This window comes from Mirounga angustirostris, unplaced genomic scaffold (assembly GCF_029215605.1).
Source record: "Mirounga angustirostris isolate CCGP_5_RB_7025 unplaced genomic scaffold, mMirAng1.0.hap1 SCAF_6, whole genome shotgun sequence".
Taxonomy (NCBI): domain Eukaryota; kingdom Metazoa; phylum Chordata; class Mammalia; order Carnivora; family Phocidae; genus Mirounga; species Mirounga angustirostris.
Genome location: NW_026991714.1, coordinates 24378605 through 24395671, shown reverse-complemented (window position 1 = coordinate 24395671; position 17067 = coordinate 24378605). Strand labels below are relative to the sequence as shown.

General features: G+C 51.4%; 1 protein-coding gene across 12 annotated transcripts in view; it reads left to right on the top strand.

The window, feature by feature from the left end:
- The window catches only part of SRGAP2 (SLIT-ROBO Rho GTPase activating protein 2), a 227820-nt gene that overhangs the window by 201886 nt on the left and 8867 nt on the right, over nucleotides 1-17067 (top strand). For 10 of the 12 annotated variants that reach the window (XM_045876931.3, XM_054507924.2, XM_064593903.1 and 7 more), the window contains exons 17-21: nucleotides 383-488; nucleotides 8485-8709; nucleotides 12328-12407; nucleotides 14658-14838; nucleotides 16581-16727. In XM_045876931.3, coding sequence (XP_045732887.1) covers nucleotides 383-488; nucleotides 8485-8709; nucleotides 12328-12407; nucleotides 14658-14838; nucleotides 16581-16727 — 739 coding nt within the window. Of the gene's footprint in view, nucleotides 1-382; nucleotides 489-8484; nucleotides 8710-12327; nucleotides 12408-13832; nucleotides 14375-14657; nucleotides 14839-15837; nucleotides 16728-17067 lie in introns of those variants that run through there. The other 2 variants (XM_045876934.3, XM_064593908.1) reach the window with 2 other exon arrangements.

Sequence of the window (17067 nt, the reverse complement as noted above, 5' to 3'; positions counted from 1 at the left end):
GAGCAGGACAGGAGCTACACAGCCTGTCTCCCTCCCCACACATGGATCCTCCAAGGCTGGATGTCGAGCCTGCAGTCCTAGCAGGTTTCGGGACCGTTCCTTGTCTGTGGTTGTTTTAATAAGAGAGCAGTAGGTGCTCGGAGAACATCCCCAACCCCTTCTGAGCCCGAGGAGCATATGCCTTCAGTCGGGGGTCAGGAAGCGTCTGCAGCCCAGCAGGTGCCCTGCGGCAGCAGTCCCGCCCCGAGGAGCCACGGGGACGGAGCCCCTCACACAGCACACCAGTATCTGTGCAGCCCCTGCTGGTAGTCAGGGCCCTCACACCATTACTCCTTGGGATCTCAGTTGCGATGGACGGTAACGCATGGCTTTCTTCTTTCAGCAATGGACAACCTGCAGGAGAGAGCTCTGCACATCCGGAAAGTTCTCCTGGTCCTGCCCAAAACCACTCTGATTATCATGAGATACCTCTTTGCCTTCCTCAATCAGTGAGTAGACTTCCCAGTGAGCAGTGGATCAGGCCCGGGCTTCGGCCCCTGGAAGCTTTATCCGTAGAGCCGTGTCCGTTCATCGAGCCCCGTGAAATCTGTGGAGTGGCGACAGTGTGCGGGGCACAGTTGTAGGCTGTGAGAATACATTGCGAAACGAGACAAAAGCCCTGATACTGTTTAACTCACATTCCAGGCTGGGAGACAGACAGATAACAGATATGTCAGGCGGGAATAAGTGCTTAGGTGAAGACTAAGGAAGTGTAAGTTAAGAGCCAGAGTGCGGGGGGCCCGAACGGGGGCAGGGGTGAAAGAGGGAGAGCTGCTAGAGAGGGGTGGTCAGCAAAGGACTCTCTGAGGAGACGCAGTGACCTAAATGGAGTGACAGAAGGAGCTACAAGCGATGTTCACGGCCATCAAGCCCCGAGAGTCATGGTAATAATGGGTTTGGATTTGGGAAGCCACTGGAAGCTTTGAAGCAGAAGAGTGGTAAGATCTGATCTATATGTATTCTTGGAAGCCTGCCAACAGCTTTGAGGAGAAGTTATCGGGGGCTATGAAGAGAAGCAGGGACACCATGCAGAGGTGACTGTGAGGTCTCAGCCACGGGCACTGGGGGCTTAGGGTGGTGGGGGGTGGGTCATGAGGGAGGGCGGTGCGGTGGGGTCGGGTTTGGGGTCCATTTAGAGCATAGCATTGACAGGACGTCCTGATGGGGAGGATGTAGAGTATGAGGAAAGAGAGAAATTTGAAATGTTTGGCATGAGCGACAGGGAACCAGTGACTCCGTAATGGAGTTGGGGAAGACAAGGTGTAGAGGACAAAATCAAGACAAGGCACCAACTTGGCCACGTTAATGTGAGGTGCCCGTTAGGCCTCCAAGGAGAGATTCTAAGTGGGCAGTGGGACATAGGAATCTGACACTCGGGAGAAACCCAGGGTAGAGATACGAGTCTGGAGTCACCATGTACTGACTGATGTTTTCGCTGGTCACCCAGGGAGTGAGGGTAGCTAGAAGAGAGGTCTGAGGGCCAGAGGGGCCCTGGGCTTGGATGGGGCATGGCTTCCTGTCAAAGCAGTGTGTCCTTGCCGAGGGCGGGCTTTAGGTCCCCACGGGGCAGCGAGGCAACAAGCAAGGACATGTGGTGCTTGCCCTGTGGGCCCCTCTGTCTTCATGTTGCTTCCTCTGACACAGCTCCCTCAACAACCTAAAGCAAAGGCTATAAATGGGCAATGGGAGGGCCAGATAAGGCTCAGAGATGTATTTCTTTTCAGTCTGCTATGTCTTGAAAACATTGAAACATTTAAATGTTAGGGGATTTTACTTAAAAATAGCTAGATTTCTAGCTTCTCTTGAAAACACTGTTGGATCTGGAAGTAATGGACGCACATCCTGCAAGGAGGCAGTTCTGTGTGGAGTAAGGGCTTCTGCCAGGTGAGGCAGGCCCCCCCACACTCCCTATACCGAGGCTGAATTCGGTTGCCATTTGTCATCACTCTTGCTTCATGGGTTTTCCTCTTGTGGAGAAACATTTGTCTAGATCCATGAATCTATCAAAAGAGAAAACAAAAATTAGACCAAGGAGCGAGGGTCTTTTAGCACAAATTTCTTTGTCTTCCTGGTCAGTTTGGTCTTTGCTTCAAAGGAAAACAAACTTGGTGGCCATCTCTGAGCTTCGGCTTGCTTACAAGTTCACGGTCAGCCTAGCTCTCTAGGCATCTAGGTTAGCAGCTCTGCTGGAGACCTTGCCGGGGCACCCACGCCATCCTTCAGCCTTCCTGCCGGCCGTGCAGAGCAACGGAGGGTCCTGGCTCTGCAGCCTGCCTCCTCCACACGGCTGTGTCTGCACCTTCCATTAGCCGAGCCCTGACTCGGCACCACGACTGCCCGAGTTCAGAACCCCTCGTGACTCACAGAGGGTGTTCACATGCTGTGCATTTTAGGCTGACGGAAACGGAAACTCTGTACTGACTCTTGAGCTGGTAACAGCCCCTTTCTAGCATCTACTGCATTAACTACCTATTGCTGTGTAACAAATTACCCAAGAACCTAGCAACTTAAAACAAAAAGCATTAATTCTTATGGCACAGTTTCTGTGGGTCAGGAGTCCCCAGTGTAGGTGCAGTGTTGGCGGGGGGCCTCTGGCTCTAGCTCTCTTGAGGTTGCAGTGAGGGTGTTGGGGGCAGGGCCATAGTCTTCTAATGGTTCCACTAGGGGAGGATCCGCTTTCGAAGCTCACCTGTGTGGTGTTGGCAGGATTCAGTTCCTCGCAGGTTGTTGGACTGAGGACCTTCCTTGCTGGCTAACTGTTGGCCAGAGGCCTTCATCAGTTCTTCACCATGTGGGCCTCACCATAGAGCTATTCACAACATGGCAACTGGCTCCCTCCAAGCACGTGAGTGAGAGAACACCCAAGACAGAAAGCTCAGTCATTGGTAACCTAATCTCAGAAGTGACATCCCATGCCTTCTGCCGTTTTCCATTCACTAGAAATGAGTCACTAAATCTAGCCCACACTCAAAGGGAGAAAATTACACCAGGGTGTGAAAACCAGTAGGCAGGGACCATGGGGTTCATTTTAGAGGCTGCTTACCACAGCCTGTGTGCTACCCAGCGACTTTTTGTCCCCCAACAAAGTGTTGGTAGCTCCCGCTCACTGCAGCTGACTCTGCTCTTTGTCTTTTGAAACCTGCTTTCTTCAGATGTCAAACAATATAGTATAATAAGCTCTTGCTAGTCAAGTGAGGTCCACAGACCATCATCTGGGAGATGGTTAGAAATACGGAATCTCAGCCCCTCCCCTTTCGAAGACCTATGAATCCGAGTCTGTATTTTAACAAGGTCCCCTGGTCAGTCACATGCTCATGAAAGTCCGAGAAGCACTGCTCTAGGTCCTCAAACGCTGCTCCGCCATCTGGATGAGAGAGTGAACCGGTGGTGCTTTTCTCCCGATTAAGGTGCTCCGATGTCCCCGGAAAAGCTGACTCTTCCTCGAAATCTCACCCATCTCCAGGTGCCTCCTCGTTTGGAAAGGTTGTGTCTGGGCGGTTCTTCTGACTTTCACAAGGAGCGTTTTGGCTTCTACACACAGATGGACAAGGAGACCTGTGGTTGGGTTGTCTTGGAGAGCCACAGCTGCTCACGTGCTTATTTGTTCCCTTATTTAACACATATTTATTAAGCATCTACTGTGGGCCAGGCCCTGCTCTAGGTGCTGGCCATCTAAGAAGTCACCAAACAGCCCAGGTGTCCCATGGAGTCCCTTTGGAGTTTATGTTCTGTTGGAAGAAGACCAAACTAACGAGGACGCATATCCCGTGTCAGAGGAAAAGTGCTCTAGAGAAAAATAAAGCAGGGCAGGGCACCGGGGAGTGCCAGGGGTCAGGGCGAGAGTTTGCTCTTTAAGATACAGTGGTCTGCAGACACTTCACTGAGCAGGGAACCGTGGGCTGTGAGGTAGGAGGAGGACCTAGAAAGAATGGCATCCCAGAAGCCACACAGAGACCTGTTTGGAAGAGGGAGTGATACCAGAGGTAAAGGGGGTGACAGGCCAGCCGAGAAAAGGACTCAGGATTGCGTTAGCCACAGAGAGAGCACTGGTGACCCTGAGGAGTGTTGTCCTGATGGAGTGGAAGGGGCCAGACCCTGATGGCGTCCGTTCAGGAGAGAAGGGGAGCCGCTGATGGCTAAACAACGTGTGGTAGGTCCATACGGGGGGAAGGGGTCGTGTTCAGTCGTGAAAACGAATGAGGTGCGGAGGCATGCTACAGCGTGGATGCACCTGGAAAACATCCTGCTGGAGGAAAGAAGCCAGTCACAGAAGACCACGTGGTGTAGGAGCCCATTTATTTGCAGTGTCTGGAACAGACTCCTGAAGGAGCCATGTAGCCGGGAGCTGGGGGGAGGGGAGGATGGCGGGGGTGGGGGGTGTGACTGCTAATGGACATGGTTTCCTTTCGGGTGATGAAAATGTCCTGGAACTAGACGGTGGTGATGGTTGCACAACATTGTGAATATGCTAAATAGCGCTGAATTGTACACTTCAAAATGGTGAAAATGGTCAGTTTTATGGTATGTAGATTTTACCACAGTAAAGAGTGGGAGGGGGCAAGAGAGAAGGTATATGCATCTGTTCAGGCTGCCGTAGCAAAGTACCACAGAGTAGGTGACTTCAACAACAGAAATTCATTTTCTTGTGGTTCGGGAGTCTAGACGTCCAAGATTAAGGTGCTGGCAGGGTCGGTTTCTGGTGAGGAGTCTCTTTTTGGCTTGTAGATGGCCGTCTTCCCTCTGCATCCTCCTGTGGCTTTCCTTTGTGCACACGCAGGAGAGCTCTGGGGTCTCTTCCTCTTCCTATAAGGACAGTAGTCCTATCGGATTCGGGCCTCACCCTCACCCGTAGGATCTCATTTAACCTTAATTATCTCCTTAAAGGTCCTTTCTCCAAATACAATCACATGGGAGGGGGGTGGGTAGGGCATCAACATAGGAATTTGGGGAGAGGGGACCCAATTCAGTCCATAACAGAAGGGCTGGAGATGAATCGGAGAATCAGAAACATCAGGGATAGACAACGCGCAAATAGTTTTATTGTGAAGAGGAGGAGAGAAATGGGACAGTAATACGGTACAGATATGGGGTTAGGAGGGAATTCTTTTCCAGGGGGTCAGTATTACTGCATGTTTGTATGCTGGTGGGGACCATGACCCACTGGAGAGGCAACACTAAAGACCCAAGGGCAATTGCTGGACAGATATCCTTGCTGGAGAGAGAGGATGGAGTTCACTGCCAGGGAAGGAAGGCAGAACATGGGGGCACAGAGGCAAGTCCCTTATTAGATGCAGGGAGCACGAGAAAGCCAACCCATGTTGTTATAGGCAAGAGAGTGACAAGAGGAGTGATGGGATGCCTTTGAAGAACCATCAGAAAAAATCAGCCAGAATAACGTTAGACTTCTTATCTCTTAAAGAGCCTTTTGGGGGAGTCGGGGAAGGCTGTTAAATCATGGATTTAGAGAGGGAAATTGTAGTGTCTCCCATTGGAAAAGCTTTTAAAGGCATGATGGATTCTCAGCCCCATGATTTGCCTGGGGCCATGGTGAAGAATACAATTTCTCTTCATCCCTTCCAAACCTAAAATCAACCTGGTGTATTAATATCTTACCCATAGTCTGTTGGTTGTTGCCAAATCAAACCCCTGGGGCCTATGAAGCTGAAGGTTTTTAAGTGAAATGTCATGTATTTAAAACAGTCTGTCCGAAGCGTTGTGTTCTCCCTGAGGAGCTAAGGTTTCGATTTTGGGATCTAGAGTCCTCAGCTTGATGATGTCTGTCAGGAGAAGAAGGTGGCTAGACTTCTATAAATCACTTGCTGGCAAATGTTGACAGACCTGCTTCCCTTTCCCTGACTAGATTCGAGGGTCCTTAATAGAGAAGCAATTCGGATATTATAATTACAGAAAATATGGATTGAGCACCACCTGTGTGCCAGGCACAGTGCTCAGTGCGTTGCATATAATACTTCATTCAAGCTTTATAGCAGCCCCATGAAGGAGGTACATTTTTTTATAGGGAAGAGACTTCGAAACCAGAATACTCCCCTGGAACTGGTACATGATGGGGCCAGGACTCAAAACCAGGTCTAATTGACTCTAAAATTCTTGGGATGTTTTGTTTTTCTTTGTCAATTTAATCAAAGAGACAAATGTGCATCATTAAAAGGTAGAAAGTCCAGAAAAGTACATGATAAAAAACAAGTTTCGCACCTCAATCCTGATTTTCTCATTGCTCCCCAAAGCCTGTGTTCCCAATCACTATACCGAACCTTGTTAAGACACGCAAAAGATGAGTTTGAATTCATTGGAAGAATTCACTAATATTATGGATAGAAGCTCTAGAATTATAGTACAGTTCTTAGAAGAGATGGCATTATGCAAGTCGACACCAAAAAAATTTTAAAGAGGGACCTGGTACCAGTGTTTTCCATTTTAGGTTTTTTTTTTTTTTAATAAAAATCCAGTATTTGAGTTCTTAGACTAGGCACAGACTTCAGGGCCTTCATGGATTATTAGCACCATTATATTGTATATGAAATGACATGCATCTGTATGTGTACATGTATGAATTTTTCGGGGAGAGAATCTCTAGTTTTTCTCAAATTCTTGAAGAGGGCTGTGACCCCCCAAATAATTAAGAACCATGGCTTTAACCCCTCAACCTACATGTTCCCATTGTAGATTGGAAGAGAGAGAGGACCTTGGTTTATATTTTAATGGGAGTAAGAAATGGAACTGGCCCATGAGACCCCAGTCCACGAAGATGTATCCTCAAGCCCCTGGTCATTGTAGCCACCTATGAATCAAACAGCCCTTCCCTTAGGAGGCTTGACAAGGTTGCTCATCTCTCACGGGCCTTCGAGTGGGACTCTCAGGGCTAGACTTCGTTTCCGTCTGACGGCCAGGCTTCCCAGAAATGACTGGTTTTGTTCCATGTTACCAAATGTCGTCAGATCGCACTGAAGAAAGGGCCTTCCTCCTCCTTGTCCCTGTTGAGGTTACCAGGATAATTACCTCTCCTGTCTCCAGTGTTTGTTTGACCAAGAAGTAGACTTGGAAACTTCTCCCAGTCTTTTCTCAATCTCATCTCTCTTTTAACTAGGAGCCAGGGGAGGATTATAAAATTCAAACTTTAAGACCTTCTGTGAAGCAGTCCAGCCACTGAGAACCATAACCTCACCCATTGCTGGCCTCCCTGCGTTTGACTAGGTCCTCAAGAAGAGTGATTCTCAACCGTACAGTTTTCTCCCCGTGACAGCTGTTCACATCCATTGTACTGCGTCTCCAGGGTGGACAGGGGACGTGTGCGAATCTGCAGTAGAGGAGAGAACCACTGGGTTAGAGAGAGACCAGCTTGGTAATTTGAGTCTGGGTGCGGGATACACTAGAAATGAACTCTGTCCAGTTCTGAAGAATACCTACTCAGATGAACACAGCTGAGTCTCAGGCCTCTGGTTCAGCATCAGAGGGCTTTGGTTTCTCCTCAGATCTGTCACAGTCAGGTGCTGGGGACCGCCTGCTGATGCCCATGATGGGGGCAGAACTCCTTAGCTGAGCTCCCAGCTCTCCAACCTGGGGCTGGGGGCTGGGGGTGTACATCCTGAGCTGGCCGAGCCTTCAGCCTGGACAAACAGACCAGTGGGGGCTAATGAGGCCCAGTGGCTCACTGAAGGGCTGGTGTCCTTGGCCAAGGTTGGAGGCGTGGCCAGAGCAGCTGCTGCTTTAAAAGGGGGGAGCTCCCAGGATAAATACTCAATAGCAAAGTCAGACTGCATCCAGAGGAAGCCTGAGCAGAAACTGAGCAGCATGCTGACCTTTTCCTGAATAAATCTTGATTATAATAATAGAGGACATTATGAAAATGAAAAACAATTACACTAGCTGTTCCAGAAAGAAATTCACTTGCTTGATGGAATACAGAAGCTAATCGGTTGGCAATTTTTTTTAATAAGTCTAGAGCTTGGAATGGAATATCCCTAGTAATTTGATTATTTTGCTCTGCAAGAAGGTACACGGCAGAATGCCTGTGTCTTCTCTCCATATTGTCCTGAGGGCAGCCCGAGGGCCTCCATCTGCTCTGGCAGCTTGGTGGGTTGGTGTGGGGGAGCTGTCTCAGCTCTGTGGAGTGGGGTGTTCTTGAAGCAGGGGAGATTTGGCGGAGAGGGTGTGGAGCGGGGCTGGTGATGGGGCGGCAGGTAGGATTTGAACAAGGAACTGGTGAGAGAGGAGGGGTGAGACCTGCGAGGAGGTGGCTCCTGAATGACTGTCCTGGTGGTCATTGTCTTCTCCCCCCCGGACTTAATAGAAGGGCTCCGATGCCCAGAAAAGCAGGTGGCAATTTGTGGAACTTCTGCTCCTGCTCTTGGCAGTGCCTCCCATGATTGTGTTTTCTGGGCGTTCATGCGAGTGCTTTCCAGCTTGCCCCTTTCCCCTCTCCTCCAGTTTATCACAGTTCAGTGAAGAGAACATGATGGACCCCTACAACCTCGCCATCTGCTTCGGGCCCTCACTGATGTCAGTGCCTGAGGGCCACGACCAGGTGTCCTGCCAAGCCCACGTGAACGAGCTGATCAAAACCACCATCATCCAGCATGAGAACATCTTCCCAACCCCCAGGGAGCTGGAGGGCCCCGTCTACAGCAGAGGAGGAAGCACGGAGGACTACTGGTAGGGCGTCTGGGCTGGAGGTGGGGGTTGTTCCCGGTGCACATTGGGTGCGGGGGCCAGATGGCCAAGCGAGACCCAAGGGAGAGAGAGACCCAGATCCTCTCAGCCCCCCACTCCCAGGCACTTGAACCTGCCAGGATCTGGGGATGGTGCAGGCAGGGCCCTGCCTCAACCCGGCCTGTGGAGTAAGTGCCCCTTCGGGCCACCTCCCTATGTTTTTCGGAGTTCTTAGTGGTGAGGAACCATTCTGGAAAATAATGACAACAATAATAGGAATGTTAATAATCTCCAGGAAGGGAAAATTTGTAAAGTTGCATTTAGAACAGCTGTTCATCAGTCAGCAGCGTCTCTCAGGCTCCTGCTCTGGGCCGTGCATTGGGAGAGACACAGTCCTGGGTCCCAGAAAGAAGATTTTCTTTCTTATTGCGAAGAGTTTAGATATGAGGCATAATTCCCTCACTGTGAGTTTGTACAATGATAATTTAGAATGATCGCAGAAATTTGTGGAGAGGAAAAGGGGTAAGCTCCATTTTTTGGCAGGTTAGGTGTCCTTCCACCCGAAAGCGAGATTCAATTCTGCGGGGCAGGGTTTTTCATGACCTAGCCTGGGAGCAGAGATTAAAAGGAATCCCTAGGGCACATCTTTACTAGACCCTTCTGTTAGACAATTAACAAATTACTATTTCCATATTACAGATACAGTCACTGTAACCTAGAGAGGCCAGTGACAATCTTTCAGGCCACCTTAGTGGTGGGGATTCCAACCTTGACGTGCCTTAGTACAGGACGCCATCCAGGACCCCACACTAGACCCCAGGGTACCACTTACAGTGTCATTTTCCCATCAAACACAAAAGCAACTACCTCTCTCTTTTGCTCCCTAACGTCCCTTACCTCCTTCCCCACCCCCTTCATCTTCCCCATCAAATGGCGCTTCAGCCTGGGCTGAAAGCATAAGCCAGCCCAAATCGGATTCCATCTGAACTCAACATCTGGAACCAATTCAGCAGCCCCATTACTATCCACTGAAGTAGGGGAGGACAGGGGAGGCTGTTTACTTAATTAGAGGCCAGTGGGTCCGTGCTTCTCCCTGATCACCACAGAAGGAGCCTCCTGCCTGACGAGTGAAGAGAGTGATATTCATGTGTCTGTGAATTTAAAAATACCACTGACACCCCTGGGTTTGGTCTTGTCTGCTATCCCGCAGATGCCAGCATCTGGGTCCGAGCTGGAGAAGCCTACAGTTGCCAGCTCGGAGAGAAAGCTTTTTGTCACTGACAGATGGTTGGTGGGGACAGGGGAGGTTGTTCAGGTCTCAGCCTATGAGCTGATGAGCTCCAGGGAGCTGTCCTTGTGCATGTGACTTGGGAGGGTCAGTTTCTCTCTCACATGAGGGTTGAAAAGCTGTGGAAAGAGTGTTCCCAGTGCCTGTTTTATCTTCCTTCCGAAGTGTGCCCTCACTTCTCAAATATCTCTGGACCGGTCCCAGGACACAGAGCCCTCCACAGCCCTGGTCCCCCAGTCCCAGCCCGGGGGAGCAGACAGTCATCGCAGGGCTGGCTCACAGGGGGCACCTTCTGCCAATTCTCTCCAGAGAAACCCCCCCGCTCCCACCCCCACTGTTAGCTGTGCATCCGACATTTATTAGCAGCCTCTGGAAAACCCACAAGATTAGTTAGGGAATGTTATTACCGCAGACTGGGTGGGAGGCCAGAAGCAGCCGAGGAGCAAGAGGAGGTGACCCTGGGGAAGAAGGACCATCTGACCAATGGACTCACACCCACTCAGAAGGCTCCCAGCCTCTCTTCTTCTTTGGGAGGGGAAAGAAGTGCCAGCGAAGCGAGCTAAGATGGATGAAGGAGTTGGGCGGGGGGTGGCAGAAGGGGTGCTAGGGCCCGAGAATCCTGGAGAATGGCCAGGAGACCAGAAGAGCCAGGGAGAGGGGGCTCCTGGCCGCTTGGCCTCCCCGCAGCTGTGAAGAGGAGAGGCCAGGCCCACGTCACCACGTGTTGCCAGCCCTGCAGCTAGAACCTGGTTCCCTAGGACTGCCCGCTGTTTGGCCTGCGGGGCCTCCTCAGACCACAGGTGTTGACGGCCTTGCCGTGTGGCCGACGTGTGGGTGTGGAAGCGAGCGTAGAATTCTAGTGCTCCCAGGGGCCTTAAAAATGCATCATCTCACCTTTATGTTAGAGCAGTGGTTTTCCAAGTGGAGTCTCTGGACCAGCGACACCTATGTTCCGTAGGGCTGGCTGGGAATACAGACATTCTAGCTCCGCCTGGCCCTCGAGACTTAGAAACTCTAGGAGTGAGGCAGTCCACTTTTAACAAGCCATCCAGGACTCTCTGACGTTGGAGAATTGCTGCCTTCCTGGATGGCCACATAACTACACTTGCAACTCTGGAGGAAACTGAGCCTTTGCCCTGTGCGCCCTTGGGGCCCTGAGGGCTTCTAGAGTGTCATGAAACTCATCAGAGTTTTAGGCCCAGTAAAAGTGAAAAACTGTGCCACATTTTTTGGTAAGGAGGAATCCCTATTGATGTTCTCCCAGAAAGTTCTCTGGGTTCTGGAGAGCCTCCTTGGAACTGACTTCTGAACTGGTCCCCTGGCCTTTGAGGAACTTTCTAGAGTGAAAGACCTGTCCCAAGGGGAGGGAGAGGCTATAGGCTCAAACGTAGGAACCGTGAGGCCAGGTGGTGGATAGAGGAGGTGGTAATGCTTCCATAGAATTGCCTGGAAAGGCTCCCTTGTTACTACCAACTGCCAGAGGAAGAAACTTTAGCAATGAACAGGGGGTTAGAACTTCCTGGTGCCCATCCCCATCTACTCTGATGTCCATAAGCCAGGAAACCAGGAGTAGAAACGACTTTCCTAGTAACTTCCCCAGCCATTCTCATTTCTCAGCCCTGGATGATTTTAGACTCAGTGAACTGTTGAAGAACTTGACCAGCCTCCATGCCCTGTCCTCTCGAAGAGTCCAGCCCACAGCAGACTCTTCTCCCTCTGACTGACCTCCCACTCTCTCACCCATACAAGACCAAAGCACAAAGCCTACAGACATAAGCAAAATGAGAAAGAAGGAAAGGAAGACCAGTTACTAACCACTCCGTCGTGCCTCAGTGACTCTTCATGCGACACTGTAATGTTATACAGACCACTAGCCTCAATTCATCAGTAGGTGGCTGAGGCTCAAAGAGATTCAGTCCCTTGCCCAGGGTCACACAGCTCACAAGTGTCAGAGCTGGTTTTCAGGTCCTGTTGTGTCCCAGGCAAAAGCCTAGTGTTTTCTTCCATGTGCTCCCTCAGGGGCTAGTTCACCTAGAGAATCAGCCCTTGAGGAGTTGAGTTGTTCTGTATTTTCAAAAAGACTTATTTTGTAAATTCGAAAGGGGTTCCCTTTGTCTCAGGATATTCTAAGTCCCAGGCAGTCTCAAACAGTTTCTGCAGCAGGGACTGGACTGGAGAACCCTGGGAGGCTTGTGTTTCATCATCACTGTGGTGAGCAGTCAGGCTGTAGAGAGTGTGAGGCAGCTTCCGTGCCCTTGCTCCAGGGAAGCTGCGTGAAGAAGACAAGAATTTGGTCAGCGAGGGCTGAGGTCCCCGTGACTCTTCTATTGCAGTGACAGCCCTCATGGAGAGACTACCTCGGCTGAGGACTCAACCCAGGACGTGACCACAGAGCACCACACGAGCGATGATGGTATGGGGCCCTGCTTCCGCGGCAGCGGGGCCAGGGGCCAGGGGCAGGGGGTGCGGGGGTGAAGTGGAAGGAAGGGATTATATAACCTGCGCTCCCCGTGCTCCTTCCTGCTAAGCAGCCCCCTGAAGACAGGCAGGGGGCTCTCCTGTCTCTGGTTTTCATTCCTTCCCTTTCTTGGAGAGACAGCCCACCCTCTCAACTTGAACGGTCTCTACCTTAAACCAGAGATGGAGAGCTAGACCTTTCAGAGCCTTTAAAGCTTCTCGCTCCAACTCCCTATCCCTCGCCTGCATGATGTTGGTCCCCTGTCACAGCCTAGACTCCTGCCAGGTAGCTGGAGACCAAAATCAAGGAGAGCTCATTTGAAAAAGCTGTTAGCCTGGGGAACAGAAAAGCTGGGTGCCAAGAACCCAACAGAAGCAAGCCAGAGGGGAGTGGGACTCAGGATGCAGAAACCACACGCTTTCACGCCTGCCGACTGGAAAGATTGACCCTTTCCAAAGTACAGACATGCTAGCGCTGTGCAGCCTGGCGGGTGTGCATCGAGAGGTGGAATGCGCAGCGGTCACCGCGGGCCCCTCGGCAGCGCCCATGATTTATTAGGCTCTGTCCAGCCAGCACGCTTCCCATCCTTCCAACAGTTCCACACCTCCATTTCTGGACCACTTGGGCTCTTGGAAGACTCAGCAGCCGACAAGGGGTCTCAGAATTTTCGGGGCATGAGAACGAAATGGCACAGTCTGCGGAGCTTTCCCTGCTTTCTGCCTTGCTGTGAATTCTGCAATCCTAGGCCAGCTTTTTGGAGGAGAAAAAAAAAAATTAGGGCTGCTTATTTGGTTGCTGAAGTCAGATGGATCAATATGATAATCTGCCCCATTACAGGAGGGGAGTAGGTGAAGTAGGGAAATTTGTCCCTGCTGGAAGCTTTGTAGGTCTTATCTCTTAATCCTAGTGAAATAGAGCCGCTATTTTTATAGCTGAGGAAACAGAGGCCAGAGAAGTCAAGTGATATGCCCAAGGCTGTACAGAACTGAGATTTGGGATATTTAGATAGGCCTTCTCTGGTGTGCCTCCTGTAGCAAAATCTCCAGCCCTGCCTGTTCCGGGGCAGGCCCACCAATCATGCCGGCTGGGCCCGGTCTTGCCTGTAGGCAGCCTTCCTGTACACTACTTGGAATATCTGACTTTAACCTCAGGTTCCAGGTTTCTGGGAGCTTGCTTTCTTGTTCTCTGACCGCCCCCCTGCTGCTCAGCGCAGATAATGGTAACGATGACAGTAGGCATAACTGGCTAACATCTACGCAGCGCTTACTATAGGCCGGGCATTGTTCTAAGTGCTTTTACAAATTGCTATTTGTTGACTCCTCCTAACAAGTTCATGAAAGAGGCACTATTGTTGTCCTTTTTTTTTTTTTTTTTTTACAGAGGAGACGGAAGCTCACACAAAAATAAAAAGTCATTGCATTTGTAAACCCCTTTTAATTTTCAGATTACTTTTGTGTACATTTTCCCATGTATTATCCACAAAATCTATTTCCATATTTTGCTCCTTGGAAAGTAGGTTGGGTGAGTTATTTTCTCTTTATGGAGACTAAAAGCTCATGGTCTACGAGGGGGAATGGATAGTATAAATAAAATTTGTTGTATTGAAAGTACAATATGATAAATGTTCTGCAGTTAATGGAGTTATTTTATGATCAGAAAAGAAATGATATGATCAGAAAAGAAACTTACAAATACGGCAGGGCAAGGTCAGCGATAGGGTTTGGCGTAAAGAGCTGCGGATGCACCAGAGAAGTTCCCCTTTGCCCTGAGTGGGGCTCAGCCTGTTGGGCAGCGTGATGTGCTCTCCCAGGAGGCAGACTGCGCCCAAGCCTGACAAGACTCCCACCCTGCACGTGTGGTTCGTTTTTGCACAGAAAACTGCTGAGAGAATAAAGTGTTCTTTGTTTTGTTTTGCTTTTTAATGATGATGTTTCAGTTGTGACTCAGTGTGCTTCATCAGGAAGATGAGAGAGAAAGGGATTCCGGGTGGGGGGACCAAAGGCAGGAAAGGGCGCACAAGTGCTTTTAGGGTGATGGCGCAGTCCACACGGGAATCCCTGCCTCATCCCTCCATCCTCCGTGGCTTATTTCTCACACCAGGTTATCTTCCCACCAGTGTAAGTTCAGCTAATTGGGCTTTTCCTCCCAGTTTCCTGAGCCTCTGGCCCCAACAACATGTGTTTCCTTCTTTCCTGCCCCTCTCAGAGTGTGAGCCCATCGAGGCCATTGCCAAGTTTGACTACGTGGGCCGGACAGCCCGAGAGCTGTCCTTCAAGAAGGGGGCATCCCTGCTGCTTTACCAGCGGGCTTCCGATGACTGGTGGGAAGGCCGGCACAATGGCATCGACGGACTCATCCCCCATCAGTACATCGTGGTCCAAGACACGTACGTTGGGTCCCCTGCACCTTCAGGCGTCCCCGGCTGCGCTGTGGGAGTGAGACTTTATTTCTGGCTCCAAAGGAGCGTGAGGGAGACCAACCCCCAGGGGGCGCCAACACCATCCCTGAAGGACCCTACCCAGACTCCCTGGGGGATCATTTTTTCTTTTTCCTTTTTTTTTTTTTTAAGATTTTATTTATTTATTTGAGAGAGAGAGGGAGAGAGAGAAACAGCATGACAGGGGAGAGGGTCAGAGAGAGAAGAGGCTCCCCAGTGGGCTGGGAGCCCGATGTGGGACTCAATCCCACAACTCTGGGGTCATGACCTGAGCCGAAGGCAGTTGCCCAACCAACTGAGCCACCCAGGCGCCCCGGGGGATTGTTTTCTCATCTCTTCCCCCTGCAAATCGCTCCCCACCCACCAACTACCCCCCTAGTCATTTTGGAAACTTGCCAGCCCTCCTGCTCATCTACACTTCAACGTGATGAGTGATAATGAGGGGTTATTGTTTGACCACTTACATTTCCGTTCTGGAAAGCTCAGGGTGGGAAAACATTTTTACTTCTTTTCTTTCTTTTTTTTTTTTTTCTAAAAACAACTGTGCTCATCCCAACCAGTTGGGCTGCCATTGGCGCTTTTCCACTTGCAAATGAAAATGATGCCTTGCTTTTCTAGGAGAAATCTAGCTTAAGCGGCCTGGTGGAAAGAGCCACCAGGAAACGAGGTTGACACAGGGAAAGACAGGGAGAGGAGGGGAGAGGGCATCGGGGAGCAAAGGGAACGTGAACTGGGCCCAGAGACACTTCATCAGCTGGGCTGTTGGTTGGCTCCCGCTTTTCAAAGCGAAGTCTCCTGGGCAGGAGGGCTTCCCCCCCCCCGCTCCACCCCCCAGCCCACCTGAGCCTGCCTCCCTGCCCCTTTGCCCTGCCTCTGCCCCCGACTCCCTGTCCTTGGATACGATGCTGTCAGTGTTTTTAGTCCTTCCCTTAATATTATTTTTTAAAGGTTGATATCCTGAGTGAGTCGGCACCCTCCCAGCCTCTCCCCGGCTCGTTCTGCAGGGAGATCCTCCCTCTGTTGATAACATCGCAAACCCGGTGGCCATCTGTGCGTGGACAGGACCCTCCCAAATTTAGCATTATGACTTCACTCCGGGACCGAGAGAAGAGGAATTGTGGGGGAGAAGGGGCTTTCTTTGTCATCAGTAGCCAGAGGGGCCGGGAGAGCAGTGGAATGACCTGGGACCGGCTTGGACGCTCTAAGCGGGGCTCGATGCTCGACGACTGAGTGTGGCGGGGTCCTGCCTCGACGCCGGCCTCTCCAGAGCCAGCGCAGAGCTGCCCGTCCTTGCCCGACAGTGCCCGGGACCTCAGCAGATAAAGCGCACCCTGGACTGGCCGCCTCCTTCTCCAGGAGGTGGCCGTGGCACAGCTGCCCCAGGAAGGCAGCGTGGGGTCGAAGGCAGATGCCTCGAATCCGGGTGTCCCCGAGCTCAGCTTTCCGGCGGCCGCCGAGGATCCTGCGGAAGGCAGCGGGATTATTTATTTTTATTTAAACGACCCTCCAAAGGCCCTTAGCTTTCCTTGCCTCTGCTCGCAGAGCTAGCCCAGCCAGGTGTCACCGCTGCCTTGGAGCTGTCGTGGGGGGTCGCGTGTGTGTCGGGGGGCCATCTTGCCGATTTAACGCTGCTTTTTGTGTTGTTGTTGTTTTCCCCCCTCCTCCCTGCCTGCCTGCCCCTTCTCCCCCAGCGAGGACGGTGTCGTGGAGAGGTCCAGCCCCAAGTCTGAGATTGAGGTCATTTCTGAGCCACCTGAAGAAAAGGTGACAGCCAGAGCGGGGGCCAGCTGTCCCAGTGGGGGTCATGTAGCCGATATTTATCTTGCAAACATCAACAAGTAAGCTCTGCTTTTCATTTTCTGCTCCCCCGAGTGCCTTGCGACACCCAGCCTCACCCTCCGGCCTCACCCCCTCTCCATGCCAGTGCCGCACCCCCCACCAGGCCTAACACTGCATGTGCTCACCTCTGCTGCAGGGCGGACAGGGCCGAGGAAGCTTCCACAGGCCCCGCCGGCAGGCCCCAGGCCCCAGGCCCCTGCTGTGGAAGGGTGCCCCACCCTGGGCTCGGGCAGTGTCTGTCGGCTCCCGGCTGACTACTAAAACTTGACCAAAGCTTTGGTCCCTTTATGCAACCTGGTTTTGTACTGTTTCTCAGAGGTGCCTTCTCTTTTCCGATTC